The 16,875-nt window shown below is 40.3% G+C and overlaps 1 protein-coding gene across 2 annotated transcripts in view; it reads left to right on the top strand.

The window, feature by feature from the left end:
* Ttpa (alpha tocopherol transfer protein) overlaps positions 1-6,987 on the top strand; it is a 96,757-nt gene extending 89,770 nt beyond the window's left edge. For both annotated transcript variants that reach the window (XM_027403477.2, XM_027403475.2), the window contains exons 4-5: positions 1,321-1,431; positions 5,045-6,987. In XM_027403477.2, coding sequence (XP_027259278.1) covers positions 1,321-1,431; positions 5,045-5,218 — 285 coding nt within the window. In that variant the 3' untranslated portion in view covers positions 5,219-6,987. The remainder of the gene's footprint in view (positions 1-1,320; positions 1,432-5,044) is intronic.
* The last annotated feature ends 9,888 nt before the right edge of the window (positions 6,988-16,875 follow it).

Here is a 16,875-nt window from a genome sequence, read left to right as displayed (position 1 = left end):
AATAATAGCTTACTATGCTCTAGGTAATTTCCTAAGTCTTCCAAATGTTTTTCTACTTACTGGACATCCTGGGTGATGGCAGACAATGACTCCTTCAAATCAGCAGTGCCCTAAGGATCCTAGGCCACATCTGCTTAATGTAAAAGCTGTTCTACAGTCACCTCTCTTTCTAGACACAGAACAGTGCCTGCAGCATGACTTCTAATAGAAGAAAATTAGATACAACGTACTTGCCCGGAAATAGGAAAGTGACCACTTAAATGATGACATCCATTTGATGGATATGTCCACAATGTTAAAACTCACAATTCTCATCACAAATCATACTGCAGCAATGAGACAGAACAGAATGCAAGATGTTTAGACATCATAGTGGCAATTAGCTTTAGTAAAATTATATATAGAATGTGGGAAAACTCAATTAATCATAATCTCAAAATGGCAAGGGGAAAATTCTTCATAAAAGAGAAAAATGTCTCTATTAATAGTAACTACTAAACTTTTGGATAAGAAAACTATCGATGAGTTTATTTTACTTTCGAGTATTAACTTTTAAAGCTTTCTAAGTAATGAGTGACTTTGATACTAAAGATAAATACCCATGTCAAAAATTTTAAAAATGTGTGCCCATTATTATATTCTTTCAATTTTCATGGATTTTTTTCTCCAAAATATTTTTGGTAAAAGTAGTAAATTAAAAATGTCCCAAATTGTCATTGTTTCCTTAGGAGAAGCTTTATGTAAGACCAGTGAGTAATTTTCTGGTCAAAGTGTGTAGATGGCTATTAAAATACTTGGCCTAAACTATGAGGAATGAACCTTCCAATAAGTGTTTTCTGAGTCTACTGGTAGTAAAAGATAAACCAGGCTTTTGTGTTAATGGAATAAGCCATTTTGAAAATGGAGTCACCCTTTAGAGTCTGCTGTAACATACATGTGTGTGTGTGTGTGAGCGATCACCCACACATGCATAGACGACAGAGGTTAATGTCTTCTATTGCTCTCCATTTTATTTTTTGAGACAGCGTCTTAAAACCAACCTAGAGCTCATCATCTCTCCTAGTTTGGCTACAGTGGGTCTTGCCTGCCTTTGCTTCTCTGCTCTGGGGACAGAAATAGCATGCCAGCTATTTACACGGTTGCTTGTGGTCTGAACTCAGGTCTCCATGCTTGCATTGCAAGCACTTTACCCAATGAGCCATCTTACAGACCCTTACCATAAACTTACAATGTGTTCCTAGAAGAGACTTGTCTTTAGGAATGTGACTGCAGTACTTATGTTGTGTTATTAAGGTTTTGTTTTTTCTTTACTTTCAAAAGGATTCCTTTCCATTGAAAGTTCGTGGCATCCATTTGATAAATGAGCCAGTCATTTTCCATGCTGTCTTTTCCATGATTAAACCATTTCTGACCGAAAAGATTAAGGGCCGGGTGAGTACACTCTTACTTCTTCCCATTTAAGGACAGTTTTACTACATCCCCATATCCCTTTGCCATAAACCATGGGGAAAATATTGCAAGTACTTATCAAATATGTCAGCTACTCTTATAAATTAAATTTTACTTTAAAAAAATCTAGCATTACTGGCTATGAGACTCTGGGGAAACTGACCTGCATTGTATCATTGGAGTGTAAAATATATTCCCTGTAGAGGGCAGTGTGGTAATAGTTATGATAAACTACATCAGCATTTTCTGGAAATCCATCAGCTAGATATAGCTGTGTACCAACAAAAGCATAGATACAGAAAAAGATTAAAACCATCAAGCATTCACTGTGAGGGGCTGGTGGAAGAAACTATGATAAATCCACACACAAGACTGCAGGGTGTATTTTAAGGTGAGATGCATACCATGCAGATTGGTGTTGATGGTAGGCTGCATTTCTGTGCAAAGGAGAGAATAAGAACACATAATTATGTTTGCACAAAAATGTATCTTGTCAGGATAAACAGAAATATGGGTGATTACCAAATGATCCGGTGATGGCAGAGTTAGTAGCCCAATCTGTCTGTTTTTAATCTTGTTTTGATTTCTGCGTTATGTGGAAGTGTTATGTACACAAATAAAAGCACACAGTGTCTTAACTATCAAACACAGGTATCTGAAACATGTCATGCCTGGGGTATACAATTTAATGTCTTTCAGCTGAAACAAAGGAGATGACATTCACTAGCCTGTCCTGCTGAGCTTTGTATAGAATTCTTAATTCAAATTTTGTGGTTTATAAGTTTTGAAAGCTTTAAAAGAATTTGCTCTTCAGGACATCAGCTGCTTTCCTGAACTAATCTACAGAGGGCCATTCTTACAGCTTTCATGCAGGGTGTTGTTAAGTTGTCCAGTTTGTCATTTATTTCTAGGTTCAAGTGATCCTGCCACCTCAGCTTTCTGAGCAGCTGGGGGACGCAAAGCTGTGCACCATTTGCCTGCTACAAATGGCTTTGGAAGAACTTTATGATTTAAACCTAAAAAAATATAAGTAGTGATGGCATTAGTTATAATGAGATACTTGAAAGTTTAGAAACTATGCATTCATTTTCAGAAAGCATAGCATTTTATACCTGGTCAGAATATTATGATCCTAGAGAGTTTCTTTACTGATTATTGGATCCAACTGGTATTTCTTTCTCTTTATTTTCCTTAAATTTATTTCCTCATTTTTTGACAATTCCAAGCACGTGTCTCATGTATTTTGCTCATTCCCCACCCCTTATCCTTTTCTGAGGTTCCTCCACCGCCACTGAACTACTTCTTCCCAACCACTTCCTCTCCTTCTTTCCTCTGTTTTTACATATTGTTACTTGTGACTCCCACTGGGTATTTCTGTCTTTAAAAGATTGTTCTATTCTTTAGTTATGCGTATATCTGTGTGGAGGTATGTGTCTATGAGCGCAGCTGCCCCTAGAGGCCAGGAGAGAGTGTCAGATCTCTTGGAGGTGGGGTTACATATGGTTGGGAACCACCTGGTGTAGATGCTGGGAACTGAACTCTGATCCCTCTGGAAGAGCATCAAGCAATCTTACCTCTTCAGACTAATTTCTTTCTGTCTTTAAGAAAAATCATCCCTAAATTGTCAGTTCTAGTGAAGCTGGCCACTTCTGGCTTCTCTGTACTTTAGTGTTTTATATAGGCCATTTTGTTTTCCCTTTAGTGTAACTTAGTGACATTGGATACCATCTGAGTAATTCTTAAAGTTCTAAGAATAAGCATATCTATTTGGGGTTATATTCTGAACAATTAAAAACAAATTGAGAGTAACTGAATCTAATAAAAAGGGAGAGTATAAACCAAAAAGAGAAAAGAAAACTTTTAAAACTGAGCTGTTAAATGAAGCAGCTCGGTGAAAGTTACTTCACAGCAGACTAGCCAAAATGGGTAAACAAATCTTCTCAGCTTCTTGGTGACAATATAGATTTCAATATTTCTCCTTTTCAGGGAAGATAGAATTTCTTCTTAACTAAGTGACAACATCTTTGATAGTCTTAAAAAAATCAATCAAGGGTTGGGATATGAGGTTTATAAGTACAGATACTTAGCCAACATCCCTCATTTCTTTTTCCTTTAAAAAAAAAAAGATTTTTTTTTTCAAGGCAGGGTTTCTGTGTAGCTTTGTAGCCTGTCCTGAAACTTACACTATAGACCATGCTAGCTCGATCTCACAGAGATCTGCCTGCCTCTGCCTCCTGAGTGCTGGAATTAGAGGTGTGCATCACCACTGCCCGGATGAGAAAAAAAAGATTTTTTTTTTAAGGTGTGTGTGTGTGTGTGTGTGTGTGTGTGTGTGTGTGTGTGTGTGTGTGTGTGTGTGTGCAGGGGCATGCGCACACACACACATGAAAAGATCATCAGAATCCATGGAGCTGGATTTATATACTGCCCAGTGTGTGTGCTGGGAACTAAGGTTCACTGAGCTATCTCTCCATTCCCATCCCTCATTTCCTAGCGACATAGGTTCCTATCAAATGGTTGCTGAAAGCACTGGATAACCATTTTCCTCTATGTGGGTGTCCCTGCAAGCAAGTTCTGCAGGGAAACTTGGTTCAGCATGACTTTAGTGAGACAGGCTTGTTCAAACTTTTGAGTCTGACCCCAAGTGGTTTGTCTTTTACATAGTTAAAGGCAATAAAACTTGTCACAACAAAGCTTAAGGCAGGGCTACACTGAAACTTCTCTGCAAAGCATGTCTCTTTTTGGAAAGCACCAGTGACCTCTTTCTCAAGAATGGGTTCTATTGACTGAGACAGGTAAGGGTCTAGGGAAGAAGGATTTGTAATTTGCATAATGACAAACAAGAGATAAGCATCTTTTACAAAGTACTTGGGACCTTTCTCCTAGGATGTCTGAGAAACTATGCTCAGAATGAGGGGGATTCGGGAGAAAAGAGCATGCGAGGTTATTAAACAACATTATTGATTCCAGCCTTCTGAATTGAACAGGTATCAGTTTCTTCTATAGAAGAAAAAAGCCCGTGTGTTTAACAAGTCTGGTTTCTCTAGTGCTATCTGTAAGCATCTGGGCCCCGTGTCCTTCCACACCCCCATCTATGAGAAAGATATTTTTGCTTATTTTCTTTAGTGAGATGCACATTTGACTTGCATGGCTTGCTTTATCTTGCCTTTACTGGCATTCTACAGTCACTTTTTAAAATTTAAGATGAAAATTTAGGGCTCACAACTGTCATAATTTCTTGATGGTATTGCATCCATTGACTATAACCATATAAACTACTCATGAGGCTAATTGTGGGTGCAGCTATCTGCTCCTATTTACTATGGATTGATATCAGGTAGTAGATTTCATCATCCTTTGATAAATATACAAATGCAAATCCAAGAAAACAATAAAATTTATGATCCACACCAGCATAATCTAAATATAAGAAACATTCCTAGATTAGAGAACAGAAGAATAAAGGGTGCAGTATGTATTATGTACCTGCTAGTCTCAGTGTATCCTGTTTTGTGGGGTTTGGTTTTCCACTGGAAATGCTTCTAACATGGTAAAGTCAAGGACAACACCATCTAAAACACTGTGGCTATTTCAGATTCATCTGCATGGGAACAATTACAACTCAAGCCTACTTCAGCACTTCCCGGACATTCTTCCTCTGGAGTATGGTGGTGCCGAGTTCTCCATGGAGGATATTTGTCAGGAGTGGACAAATTTTATAATGAAGTCTGAAGATTATCTCAGCAGCATTTCTGAGACCATCCAATGAGAAGTTATTTCCTGTGAATAACTTCCTCACAAAAATTCAAGGATGGGATCCTATTTGATTATTAAATTCAAGAGCAAACCTAAATGAATTGATGTTTATCTGACCTTTACATGTGCAAGATGGCTATTTGGGGAGTGTTCTAGCTTTTACAATGCTCTGTTCCTTTTGAATTAATTAATGTTAGAAGAGATTCCTGTTTATGTGTGAAGAGCAAACATACATCTGAAGTTCCTGTTCCAGTGTATCTTCGCATGGATCGGGAAATTTCATAAAAAAACTTTATGATCCCATTGTTTAATGCTAGATTGATGACTAGTCTACTGCAAAGAAATACTGTGCATTCCAACTGATGGTGGAACATGATTAGTGCTCTTGGTGTCAGATTATAATTCAGATTGCAGTCTAAATACAGCTTTATGCCAGCAGGATACTTTATCTCAGGGAAACCCTAGTTTAGCATACGTACAACAGAAGCCTTGAATGTGAGTCTATATGTCACCATATTGTAAGCAACAAAATCACTATGGTTGATAAAAATGACTTAAAACTTTAGACAATATTCTGGGCACACTTGATGATTTCTTATGCAGTCTTGTATTTTCAAATAAGTAAAGAATATAATTTGTGGCTTCTGTTTATGACTTATACACAGACTGCTTATACTTGAAAACTTAACGGAACTATACAAAAGGAAGTGTTCATATCCTACTTAATCACCAGTTATGCTAGCATTTTTCAGATGATTCATAAAATAATTTGAGTTTTACTATTATCTCAAAATATTTTAAATCTCAAAATTCATGTTTAGTTTAAAAAATGGTCAGTAGGTAGGTGTGCTGTCTGTACCATAGTACAGTTCATTTTTAAGACTTTCATTCGTTGAGAAAAATGTAATCTCATCCCATTTTCAGCACATTCTTAAATTTATGGCATGATTTTTATACTTAGGGTCTTCTAATTAATTTTATCTTACACTTGAAGGAATACAAGGTAGAGAATTTATTGAACTTGTGTTCAGCAGTAATCATATAATACTGTCTTCGTGCAAGGCGAGGCTTCATTGCACAGGGTGTTTTTCTTTGTAAGAAAATGAGTTGAATCAGATGAGCTGATCCTTCCAATTCTCTGCACACACACACTTACAAAATCAAAAGGAGGTGCAGGTGTTCTTCAGAGAACGTGTTTAACTTTCATGTAGCAATTACACGCTAACTTTACTATTTAATTTTACTAAAAAGATCTTGCTTTTTTTCTTAAAACATTAGCCTTCCTTATGAAACCATAAAATTAAAATTGTATAAATAACAGATAATCAGCTAAAGGAATAAAGAGTAACAAAACGCCTCCAGCTTTTCAAACTTTTAATCATAGACGGAAACTCAGGAGTCACTTTATTTGCGTGTGGATGTTCAGTCATTTGCCCTGACTCTGTGGAGGAATGGTACATTACAATAAAGGCTAGTGTCTTAAATGTCTTTTTAAATGTGCACATTAGTGAAGTAATTAAAAACTCCAGTCAGTGTAAGTACATTCTATGATGGGACTTTGAGATTTTTATAAAATGAAGCAATTTTATGAAGAGCTTGAAGAACAATGTGTGTAGACAGTTTTGAATGGTTCTGGGCAGTAACTGGAATTCTCTATGTGCCTTCACTGCACTTGTGCCCAAAGTATTTTCTGAAAGGTGAATTCCATAGGTGCTTAGTATGTTGCAGAACTTCACAATAATTTGTTTTAATATTGTTAAAAATAAACATCTTTCTCATAGATCATGGTGTTAATTTTTTCATTTAAAATGTAAATGAGGCACTCTTTTAAAAGATGCTTTTTCTTTCGGAAAAAAATTAAACAAAAGCATAGGAGTTCTCATTGCTCATTATTCCTTTCTTTATAAGTTTTAGGTGCAGGCTGCCTTTTCCGGCTGCTGGCTGCTATGTCAAATACAGACACTGTACCCCATGCTGCAGTTCTGGCTTTGAGTCATCTGTCTTTGGAATGCTTGTGCAGTTTTACTTTGGAGAGTAAAAAACACCCCCGCCCCGTCCCCCCAGTAAAACCTATTACAGAAACACAAATTATTTGATTCATTCAGCAGCACACTGATTTGTGTTTTTGTTCTATTTACATGTTGCTTAAACTTTTAACTCAAGTATGCATGGCTTGGCTTTATACAATTAGCTTTGTGACGCTTTTTAAGTCTATGCCATCATTTCATAAAAAAGGAAAAGATGGATAATCCAATTTTAGAACAATTTCCTACCAATGCAGATCATGATTTTATTTGGTAAACTAGATTTTACTTATGGAAATAGCATTAAAGTTCTTTTGAAATATTCTCTTTACCACTTAAATATATAGACTGAACATTAAATTATAGAAAGACACCAACCCAGCTAATGAGTGACATTGCCCTTTCTGGAACACTCCTCACAGGGTACTATACGCTGAGTTTGCCTTTTCTTAGATGGCAAAACTAGAGGAACTGGGAGTTACAAAGTTGGGACCGGAAATGAAGCCAACACTGTTAAGACTGGTGGAAAACACTGATGAGTCAAGACAAGGACCTTCCTATTCCCACCACACTCTCAGCACTTGACTAACTGCTCTTATCCATGCAGGTCAATCACATTGTCCTCTTTTCAATTATTATTTTTATTTTATGTGTGTGGTGTTTTGCATCCATGTACTTCTCTACCAAATATTTGCCTGGTGCCTATAGAGGCCAGAAGAGGGTGCCAGATCTCTGGGACTAGAGTGACACATGGCTGAGACCTACCATCTGCTCAGACTTGAACCCAGGTCCTCTGGAAAGCAAGCCAGTGCTCTTAACTGCTGAACCATCTCTCCAGCCTCACATGTCTGTTTTTGACAACATTGTGGATTAAATTCTGTGTTGTGGCAAATAGAAACATTACGTTAGTTACTGTTTTATTGTTGTGAAGAGACCATGACCAACTCTTATAAAATAAAGCATTTAATTGGGAACATGCTCATAATTTCAGAGGTAAGTTCATTGTCAGCATGGTAGAGACCCTAGTAGCAGGAAGGAGGGAAGGAGCATAACAAGGAAATGCTGGACCAAAAGCAAGACCAAAAACCAGGGGAACAAATTCAAAATTCTGCATTTCATGGCTGATAGCAAAGCACTCTTCAGATCTCCAGTTCCTTCCAGTTTTGTTGACTGCAATACTCCTTTCAGCTTTGTTGACTGCAACTCACTTTTCTCTCTAGGGTCAGTTGACAACCAGTCTGTAGCTCTTTTTGGCAGACACCCCATGCTTCTGGCATCTCCAACACCTTGGGGTCTACAACACAAGGCAGGCTTTACCCTCACAGCTTCACAAGTAGCCTTTCTGGGCCTCCACGCAGGAACACCTCTAGCACACCTGGCCTCCGTGGCTTTCCTTAGCTGCAGAGGGAGAATCTGAAGGGACCAGCTCCCCATTTCAGCAGCCATAACAGCCGAACACATGCTTGTCTGACCTTGTCTTAGTCACTAGGAGGTCAGATGCCTGCCTTGTGGCAAGGAACCAATCAGAAGTTAGCTGGTGGTGCTATGCTTTACGGCTCTGGGTGTGCTTTATGGACAAGTACACAGCAATGACACGCAGAACATGTCAACCACCCTGGGAGGGCCTATGGGCCATAACAACCAGTTGACCAATCAACACAGGGCAAACCCTCCAAGCCTGGAGACACACCAATCCTGAGCCTATGCGTACCTCTAGACACTCCCCTTACGCTGCCCTATAAGATCTCTATGCAGACGCTTCGAGCCGTCTTTCCTAGCCATCAGCCATGGTGGGTGGGTGAAAGACCCGAGCTATCATGGGGTTAGCTCGTTAAACAACTATAATAAAGCCTCGTACAGTTTGCATCAAGCTTTTGCCTCCGCCTGGTGATTGGGGTGGCCACGTTCCTGGACCGAGATCCTGGGGGCCTGAGCCTCCGGGGGTCTTTCAAATCAACAACCCTTTTCTTGTGCCTTCTGTTCAGAACGACACAGACAAATATACCAAGTTCTACTGCTTGCTGGTGCTGCTACTTGGCCCTTTCCTTCAGTTACATTTGCAACAGCTGTCTGTTGTTGATAATTTCCTTTACTGCTCAAGCTTTCCTTTATTTCCTTCTCCCAACTTGGAAGCTTAGGCAGATGGGGTCTTTCCCTGAGGTTAGTATTCCCTTTATTCCATGTTGTAAGGAATCAGGCATTTTGCTGGCCTGCCCCTGTTACCTGGCAGAATGCACTCAGGCAGTACCCTGGTCAGCCCAGGTGCTAAGGACCCCATCAAAAGAAAGACCTTCACCTACTTTCTGCTCTCTTCTCTTTCCACTGTCTCTTTCCCACTCCTCTCTTTCCCGCTGTTTCCCTGGGGCAGACGGGACTTTTCCTGTCTCACTCTTCTCTTCTGTCCTCTCTCTGTCCCTGTGTCTCTTTACCTCTTTTCTCTTTCCTTTTCACTTCCCTCCCCTTTCTAATAAACTTCTCACTGAAGCTGTCTCTTTGGCATGTTTGTTCCTCTGCCTTAGTCACCCTTGCCTGCCATGGAATCCCCCCAGGTTCCCCACATACTTTATCATAACACATGTAGCATCAGGCTTTCCTTTAAACTTTGTATGTTTTTGAGCACTGGACTTGGCTAAAAATTTAAAAAAAAAATTCTTGGTGTTCTTTTTCTTCTCAAATTGTACATTTTGTCTTTCTTTTTGCCCTGCTGGCTCTTTTTCATTTGCTATGGACTTTGACACTTTAGGAAAGGGCCACAGACTCAATCCAAATTATAATTAAATGGGTTTATTATTACTGTTAGCAGGGCAACAGCCTTAAAGGCAAATTGAAAGCATACCATCCAGAAGGGGCTAGACAAAGGTTTTTAAAGGTGGAATTTGCATATGCTTGAGAAACTTCTTCACTCCCTTCAGCTGTGAGGAGCTGTACCTCTAGCTCCCTGTTACCCAGTGATAAAGGAGCCATCTCACCCTTGGTTACACAGAGATAAACAGGTATACTGTCTGGGTCCACAGAGATGGCTCCTCTTCATCTTGACTTAGGTCAGAGAATTCAAAACTATCTTTAGTCTTCCAAGGATAAAGGTGTGGCTACTGTAGGACTTTGATCTTGGTCGTGGATGTCTTATGTAAATAACACAACGGTCTTGGTCTGAGGTATGGTTACTCTTGACCCTCAAGGCTAGATAGTGAGAAATTGAATCTAAGGTGTGGTTACCAAATGTTTGGAGAATTAAGGAAGAAAGTCTGTTTGTTACTTGTACACGATAAAGAAGTCTTTTGCCATGTTCCCCTTTTTGGTTGGAGTATTTAAGAATGTTGACGAATAAACTTAGGGTGTCCAGTATTCACTGGATTGCCCTCCTGACTATTCTATGGTGCTGTCTTTTTCTTTTCATCTTTACCTGTCATTTCTCAATCCACACTCCCCCTCTCAGTTGTGAACCCGGCAAGTTGGAAAGATCTGACTGAAGGCCCACAGAGACAGGATACAACAGTTTACAAAAGTCTGAGCAAGTGATCACTTCACAGGAGTCACACCATTATGGGGAGGATGCAGGTTGCTAGGAGCTCATCTTTTAGGAATTTTGGGCAAAGGTCAGCAGCTACTAAGGAGGGTACCTGGTTCAGAACAGAGTTTTCTTAGCCATCACACATTGTAGACTACATAAGAGTGATCCCTAATAACCACATGGCACAGTCAATATTAGGGCATGTTGAAATTTCCTCTGACAATGCCATTAATCCCAAACCCTTCAATTTGGTTAGCATCAGGCAGAGTTTTAGGGCAAGGGCAACACATTCTTCACCAAAATAGCACAAGAATGGTTTTCAGGTCAGCTGATATTATTCCCCTCTGAAACCTCTGATGCTGGGCTCTCACAGCTCACATTGCCCATAGCTCTACTGTTTTCCATTCTCCCACTAGTATGGCCCATGAAACCCTGCTTGCAGTGTTCAAATGGTTTTCTAGTCCAAAGTCCCGAAGTCTTCCATATTCTTTCAAAAAACAGTACAGTCAGGTCTATCACAGCAATACACAACTTCCTGGTACCCATTTCTATCTTATTCACTGTTCTATTGCTATAAAGAGACATCAAGACCAAGGCAACTCTTATAAAACATTTAATTGGGGGTGAGTTTCAGAGGCAAATCCATTATCATCATGATGGGGAAGATGGAGGCAGGCAGGCATGATGTAAAGAAGTAGCTGAGAGTTACATCCTGATCCACAGGTAGCAGGCAGAGAGAGAGGGAGGGAAATGGGAGAGAGAGAGAGAGAGAGAGAGAGAGAGAGAGAGAGAGAGAGAGAGAGAGAGAGAGAGAGAGAGAGAGAGAGAGAGAGAGACTGAGCCTTATATGGGCTTTGAGATTTCAAAATGACCATGCATTCAAAGATAACCATCACAAACATTAAGTGGATACTACATAGGAGAGAGAGAACAGTGCATCAAAAATAGGTAACAGTACATTATATAGAAAAGGACATTTGAGTAATTCCAATAATTGCAGCGGAAACAGCTAAGAGCTCACATCTTGAACAGTAAGAGGCAAAGAGCACACAGGGGATGGCATGAGACTTTTAAAACCTCAAAGCCTGCCCCTAGTGACATATCTCCTCCAGCAAGACTGCACCACTTAATATAGAAAGAGGCTTTTCTGTCTTTTCCGGTCCTACTGGATGTTTTCTCTCTGCCCACTGGGTCCCCATGGCCACCTATAAGATAACTCAGAGACTTAATATATATTTTTAATTGTTTGACCAATGGCTTAGGCTTCTTACTGGATAGCTCTCTTAAAATATTAATCCATCTCTATTAATCTGTGTATCACCATGTGTTGTAGCTTACTGGTGATGCCCTTGCATCTTGCTTCCCAGGCGGCTACATGGCATCTCTTTGACCCTGCCATCCTGTATCTTTGTTTGGCTTGCCCATCTAGCTAAATTTTGCCTGTCCCTTGGTCAAAACAGCTTTATTCATCAACCAATAAAAGCAATGTATATTCACAGCCTACCAAAGGACATCTTATATCAACTTAATCCTTTCTAAACAGTTCTACCAACTGGGGAACAAGTATTCAAACATATGAGCCTTTGGGGGCCATTTTCATTCAAGAAAAAGCAACATGGGCAAAGACATGGAGAGATGAATAAGTAGGACATTTCTGAGAAAGAGTAAACAGCCATGGATTTTGTCAAGAGGGATGGTATGAGACAGCGGTTCAATCATCTTTCAATATGTGAGGCCTTCAATACCAACAGCACTATATATTATAGATTGGGTACAGTAGATTTGTAGGCTCTCAGTCTGTGGTAGTTAACAACAGTTCTGTGTTACATAAGGACATTTTCATACAAGCATTTTAAGCACTAAAGTTATGTTTTAAGTTTAAATTGCTGTGCTTAAGAGGTCAATAAATCAAAACTACCTTTAACCTGGAATCCCTGTTTGTCCAGGGACCGATAAATTCCTGGAATGCTGGAGCTGTTTTTGTAAGATAAACAAGCCAGGTGTTTTCATTTCTGTAAACAAGCTTGGTTGCCCCAACTGCACAGGATGTGTTTGATCACACATAAGCAGAAAGTATGTCAGGATTTATGTTTGCCCCAATTGAATGGAGTCATGAAGAATACAGTCTTGTGGATTTTTGTCTTCAATAAGCATCTAACATAATTTGTGGCCATTCTCTAGGAATCCTGGGTATGGACCTTGTCAGTGTCCAGTATTTAATTAAAGCTTGCTTCAAATATGGCTCAAAAACTTATTCTTATTCTCACACAGGGATCAACAGTATACATGATATGTTGAATGTATCCCTCATCCTATTCTGAATCCTTTCCTTTCCCCTTCTCATCTCTTAAATTCTCTTGGTTCCTCCAGAAAATTTCTACTTCATGCCATATATACACAAATGATTTTGTACATCTTTATAAATATTAGAAACCATAGCTACCAGAAAATATACATTTGTTTTTCTGACTGGCTCAACTCACTTAGTATGATTATCTCTAGTTGCATCCATTTTCCTGCACATGACATAACTTTGTTTTTTATGACTGGAACAATGCCATTGTGTATGTGCATATATCACCTTTTCTGTATCATCCATTTGTTGTTCCATCTCTAGGTTGGTTACACAATGTACCTATTGTGAACAGTGCTGCAATAAACACCAATGTGCAATAATCTCTGTGATATGTTGATTTGGAGTCTCTCGGGTAAATACCCAGGAGTGCTATAGCTAGATTTATGGTGGATCTATTTTTATCTAGTTTTAAACTGTTGTTTGTCACATTTTATTTATTCTGTGTGGAGTGAGCATGCCCATGCCACAGTGCATTGGTGCTCAAAAGATAACTGGAGTTGATTCTCTCCTTTCATCAGGTGGGTCCTGGGAATTAAACTCAGGTCATCAAACTTGGTGATAGTCACCTTTACCCACCGAGATTTTCTAATAGGCCCGATTTTGTTGTTTTGAAATACTTCCATACTGATCTATATAGTAGATGGGCTACTTTACACTCCTGTCAACAGCAACTGAGTTCCTTTTTGCCCTCACTTAGCATTTGTTATTTGACTGTCATTCTGACTGAGGTGAGATGGCATATCAGTGTGGATTCAACTCATATTTTTCTGATAGCTTGTGGGTTGAGTATTTTTTCATGTATTTAGTAGCTATTTGTGTTTCATCTTTTGAGAACTATTTTATTACCCAAGTTGTTGATGAGTTTGATTTTTACTGTTTTTTTATATTTTTGATTTTTGTAATGTATATATATTTACATATAATATATTCTAGGTATTAGTCCTTTGACATCTGTATTGCTAAAGATTTTATCCTACTCAGTAGACTAGCTCTTCACATGAAGAGCTTCACTTCGTGTCTCCCAGAAGCTTTTAAATTTGTTGTATGATGGCTAAACTTCATTGACAACTGCATGGGATTTAAAATTACCATGGAACCAGAAGGGGTGGTACATGTTTTTTTAATATCGGTCCTTGGGAGGCACATCACCAGATGACAGAGTAACAGGCCATAAAGTGAGAGGATTCCCTTTAAATCCTGGACAGGTGGTTCAGTAAGAGGGATCACTTAAAGTTAGAGAAGTTAAGTCACGATGACAGGGGAGGCCAGAGGAGCTTTCAGAGAAATCCACTGAACAAAGGAAAGTATGTGGCGTCCATACTTAAAACATAGATGAACATGCAGCACCCACATCCATGTCCACAACATTTCATTGTGTGACCTCAGCTGGCCTTGAATTCACAGAGATCCACCTGCCTCTGCCTCTTGAGTGCTGAGACTAAAGCTGTGCACCATCATATCTTTTTTTTTTAAAATAAGTTTTTGATGGATGGTATGAAGTTTTAATCTGGGATTACGTATGTGACAAAGTGCACGGAGGAGCCAGGTAGTGGTTAGGAACACAGATTGGTGACAACTTCTTGACTCCCTGTCACAGGGAGAGAGCTACAGGGTGCATGGTCTGACTTCAGGCTGTGAGATCTGGCTTCTTACTGTGAGCAGAATCTTAAAGGGTAGGCCTGTTCTAACAGGAACCAGCATTTGTTGGTCTCTGGTGAGAGCCTCATGGCCAGTGCCATTACAGCAGAACACACACAGAAGCGGGAGAGTTCACATGGTAGAAAAGAGGTAGCAAGAGACCCAAAAGTTGCTAGACTTGTTCCATACACAATAACCCCCTTCAAGGAAGTATCCACTCCTACAAGGCCAGATCCTCAGAGATAGCATCAGCCTATTTATGAAGGTGGAGTCTGACCTACTTACCTTCCATTAAGCACCACCTTTTAAATTTTCCATCTCAGCATGGCCTCACTGAGGACAAAGCTTCAAGCATATGTGTGTGTGGGGGGCACGGGGGAAGGGTGCCAAACTATATGGAGGCTACATTATAGGCACATACATCTGAGAAGTGGTAGATTACAGAATATGTGGCTATCAGACATTACCTAATAGCTTCCTAAAATAGTTAAAATAATTGACAATCTACCAGAAATATTAAACTTTAACATAGACCATTACATTCATTTTTCAATTATACTTCAATTTTAAATATTTTATGATGTTCGTAAGACTGGCTTTATGAACACATCTGACCATCAAAGTTATGAACATACATACGTACATACATACATACATTTACCTACTAAAGTCTAGTATTTCACCTTTCCCACTAACAACTTCTCCATATGGAGTTGATTTTTGTGAGTCATGGCAGGCAATTTTTTTTCCCCCTTTGTGGATAGTCAATTTCTCCATCAGCACACATGCATACTTACAATAGATCCTTATCAACTCAATTAGGTTCAAACCTGCTTGGCATTTCCTCAGTATCTTTCACCACATCCTTCAGGGCTTATCTTTCACCACACCTTTCTACAATAATCTCACATTATTAAACTAAGCAATGTATTCCGTTTCTTTTTCTTTTCTTTCTTTTTCTTTTGGATTTTTCGAGACAGGGTTTCCTCATGCAGCTTTGGAGCCTCTCCTGGAACTAGGTCTTGTAGACCAGGCTAGTCTCGAACTCACAGAAATCTGCCTGTGAGTTCCTAAATGCTGGGATTAAAGGCATGCACCACCACCACCTGGTCTTTTTCTTGATGCATGATACATGATACAAGAAAAAGAAATGTCTTTTTCTTGATGCATGATACATGCCGGATTCTGCTGTTTTTTTTTTTTTTTTGTTAACATTTTACACAAAAGACACCATTCGTCTTTTCATCTTCAATAGATTTTCTATTTCAATCTGGAGTTTAACTGAATCTTGATTAAGTAGGAACTTCCCTGTGCTGCAGGCAATGTACGTATGTATGTATTAATGTATGTATTCTTCCAGCACCTTCAAAATACATTGGTCAACCTGAGCCTTTAACTGCTTAGCCACTGCCCTTCTCACCGTTTGCTAAGATGCTAACTGGTGCTTTTCTGGGATTGGTGCTAACATCGAGGACCGAGCATTCTTTCAGTGTGTGGCCCCCTCTTGCCACCTTTTGGGCTAGGTGCCAGGAGTCAGCCCTTCCCTTGACCCCGTTCTAAGGCAAGGGGACAGGCGCAAGAAGGTGTCCTCTGTGATCTCCAGTCCCTCCAGACATCGGTGTGCCCAAACAAACAGAGCACCCTGATGGAATGAATGCCTCCCAGAAGCCACTCCCTAGGCTAAAATCGAATGCTGTCAGCATATCTGAGCCAGGGACCTACGAGTTTACGCAGCAGCGTTCTTTGGAAATTTCTAGAATCCCGGGGGCCTCCCACTCGCTGCTTGGTTACCACACAGGGTCAGCCAGGCGAGACCCGCGTTGGCTCACAGGTCCTGGGCTGGCCGCGTCGGTTCAGTGCGGGTGACCTCCCCCACCCCCCGAGACATAATAGTTCACAGGGAGCCCTCACAGCACGCGGAGGCCAGCGAGGGTCCGCCAGCCGCGTCTTCCCGCTCCCAGCGGCGGCCACCGGTCGCGTGCCTCCCGCGGGGCCGCGGGTCGCGGGTTGCGCGCAGGGCGATGGGGCGGCGCCGAGCACGCTCCCTGAGCCGCCCGCCCCCGCCCCGCGGCCGCCGCACGCGCGCGCCTGGACTACATTTCCCATAGGCCCGAGAGGCGCGGCGGTGCGCGCCCTCGAGG

Source organism: Cricetulus griseus, chromosome 2, assembly GCF_003668045.3.
Source record: "Cricetulus griseus strain 17A/GY chromosome 2, alternate assembly CriGri-PICRH-1.0, whole genome shotgun sequence".
In the NCBI taxonomy this organism is placed as follows: Eukaryota; Metazoa; Chordata; class Mammalia; order Rodentia; family Cricetidae; genus Cricetulus; species Cricetulus griseus.
This window is presented reverse-complemented; position numbering and strand designations above follow the sequence as displayed.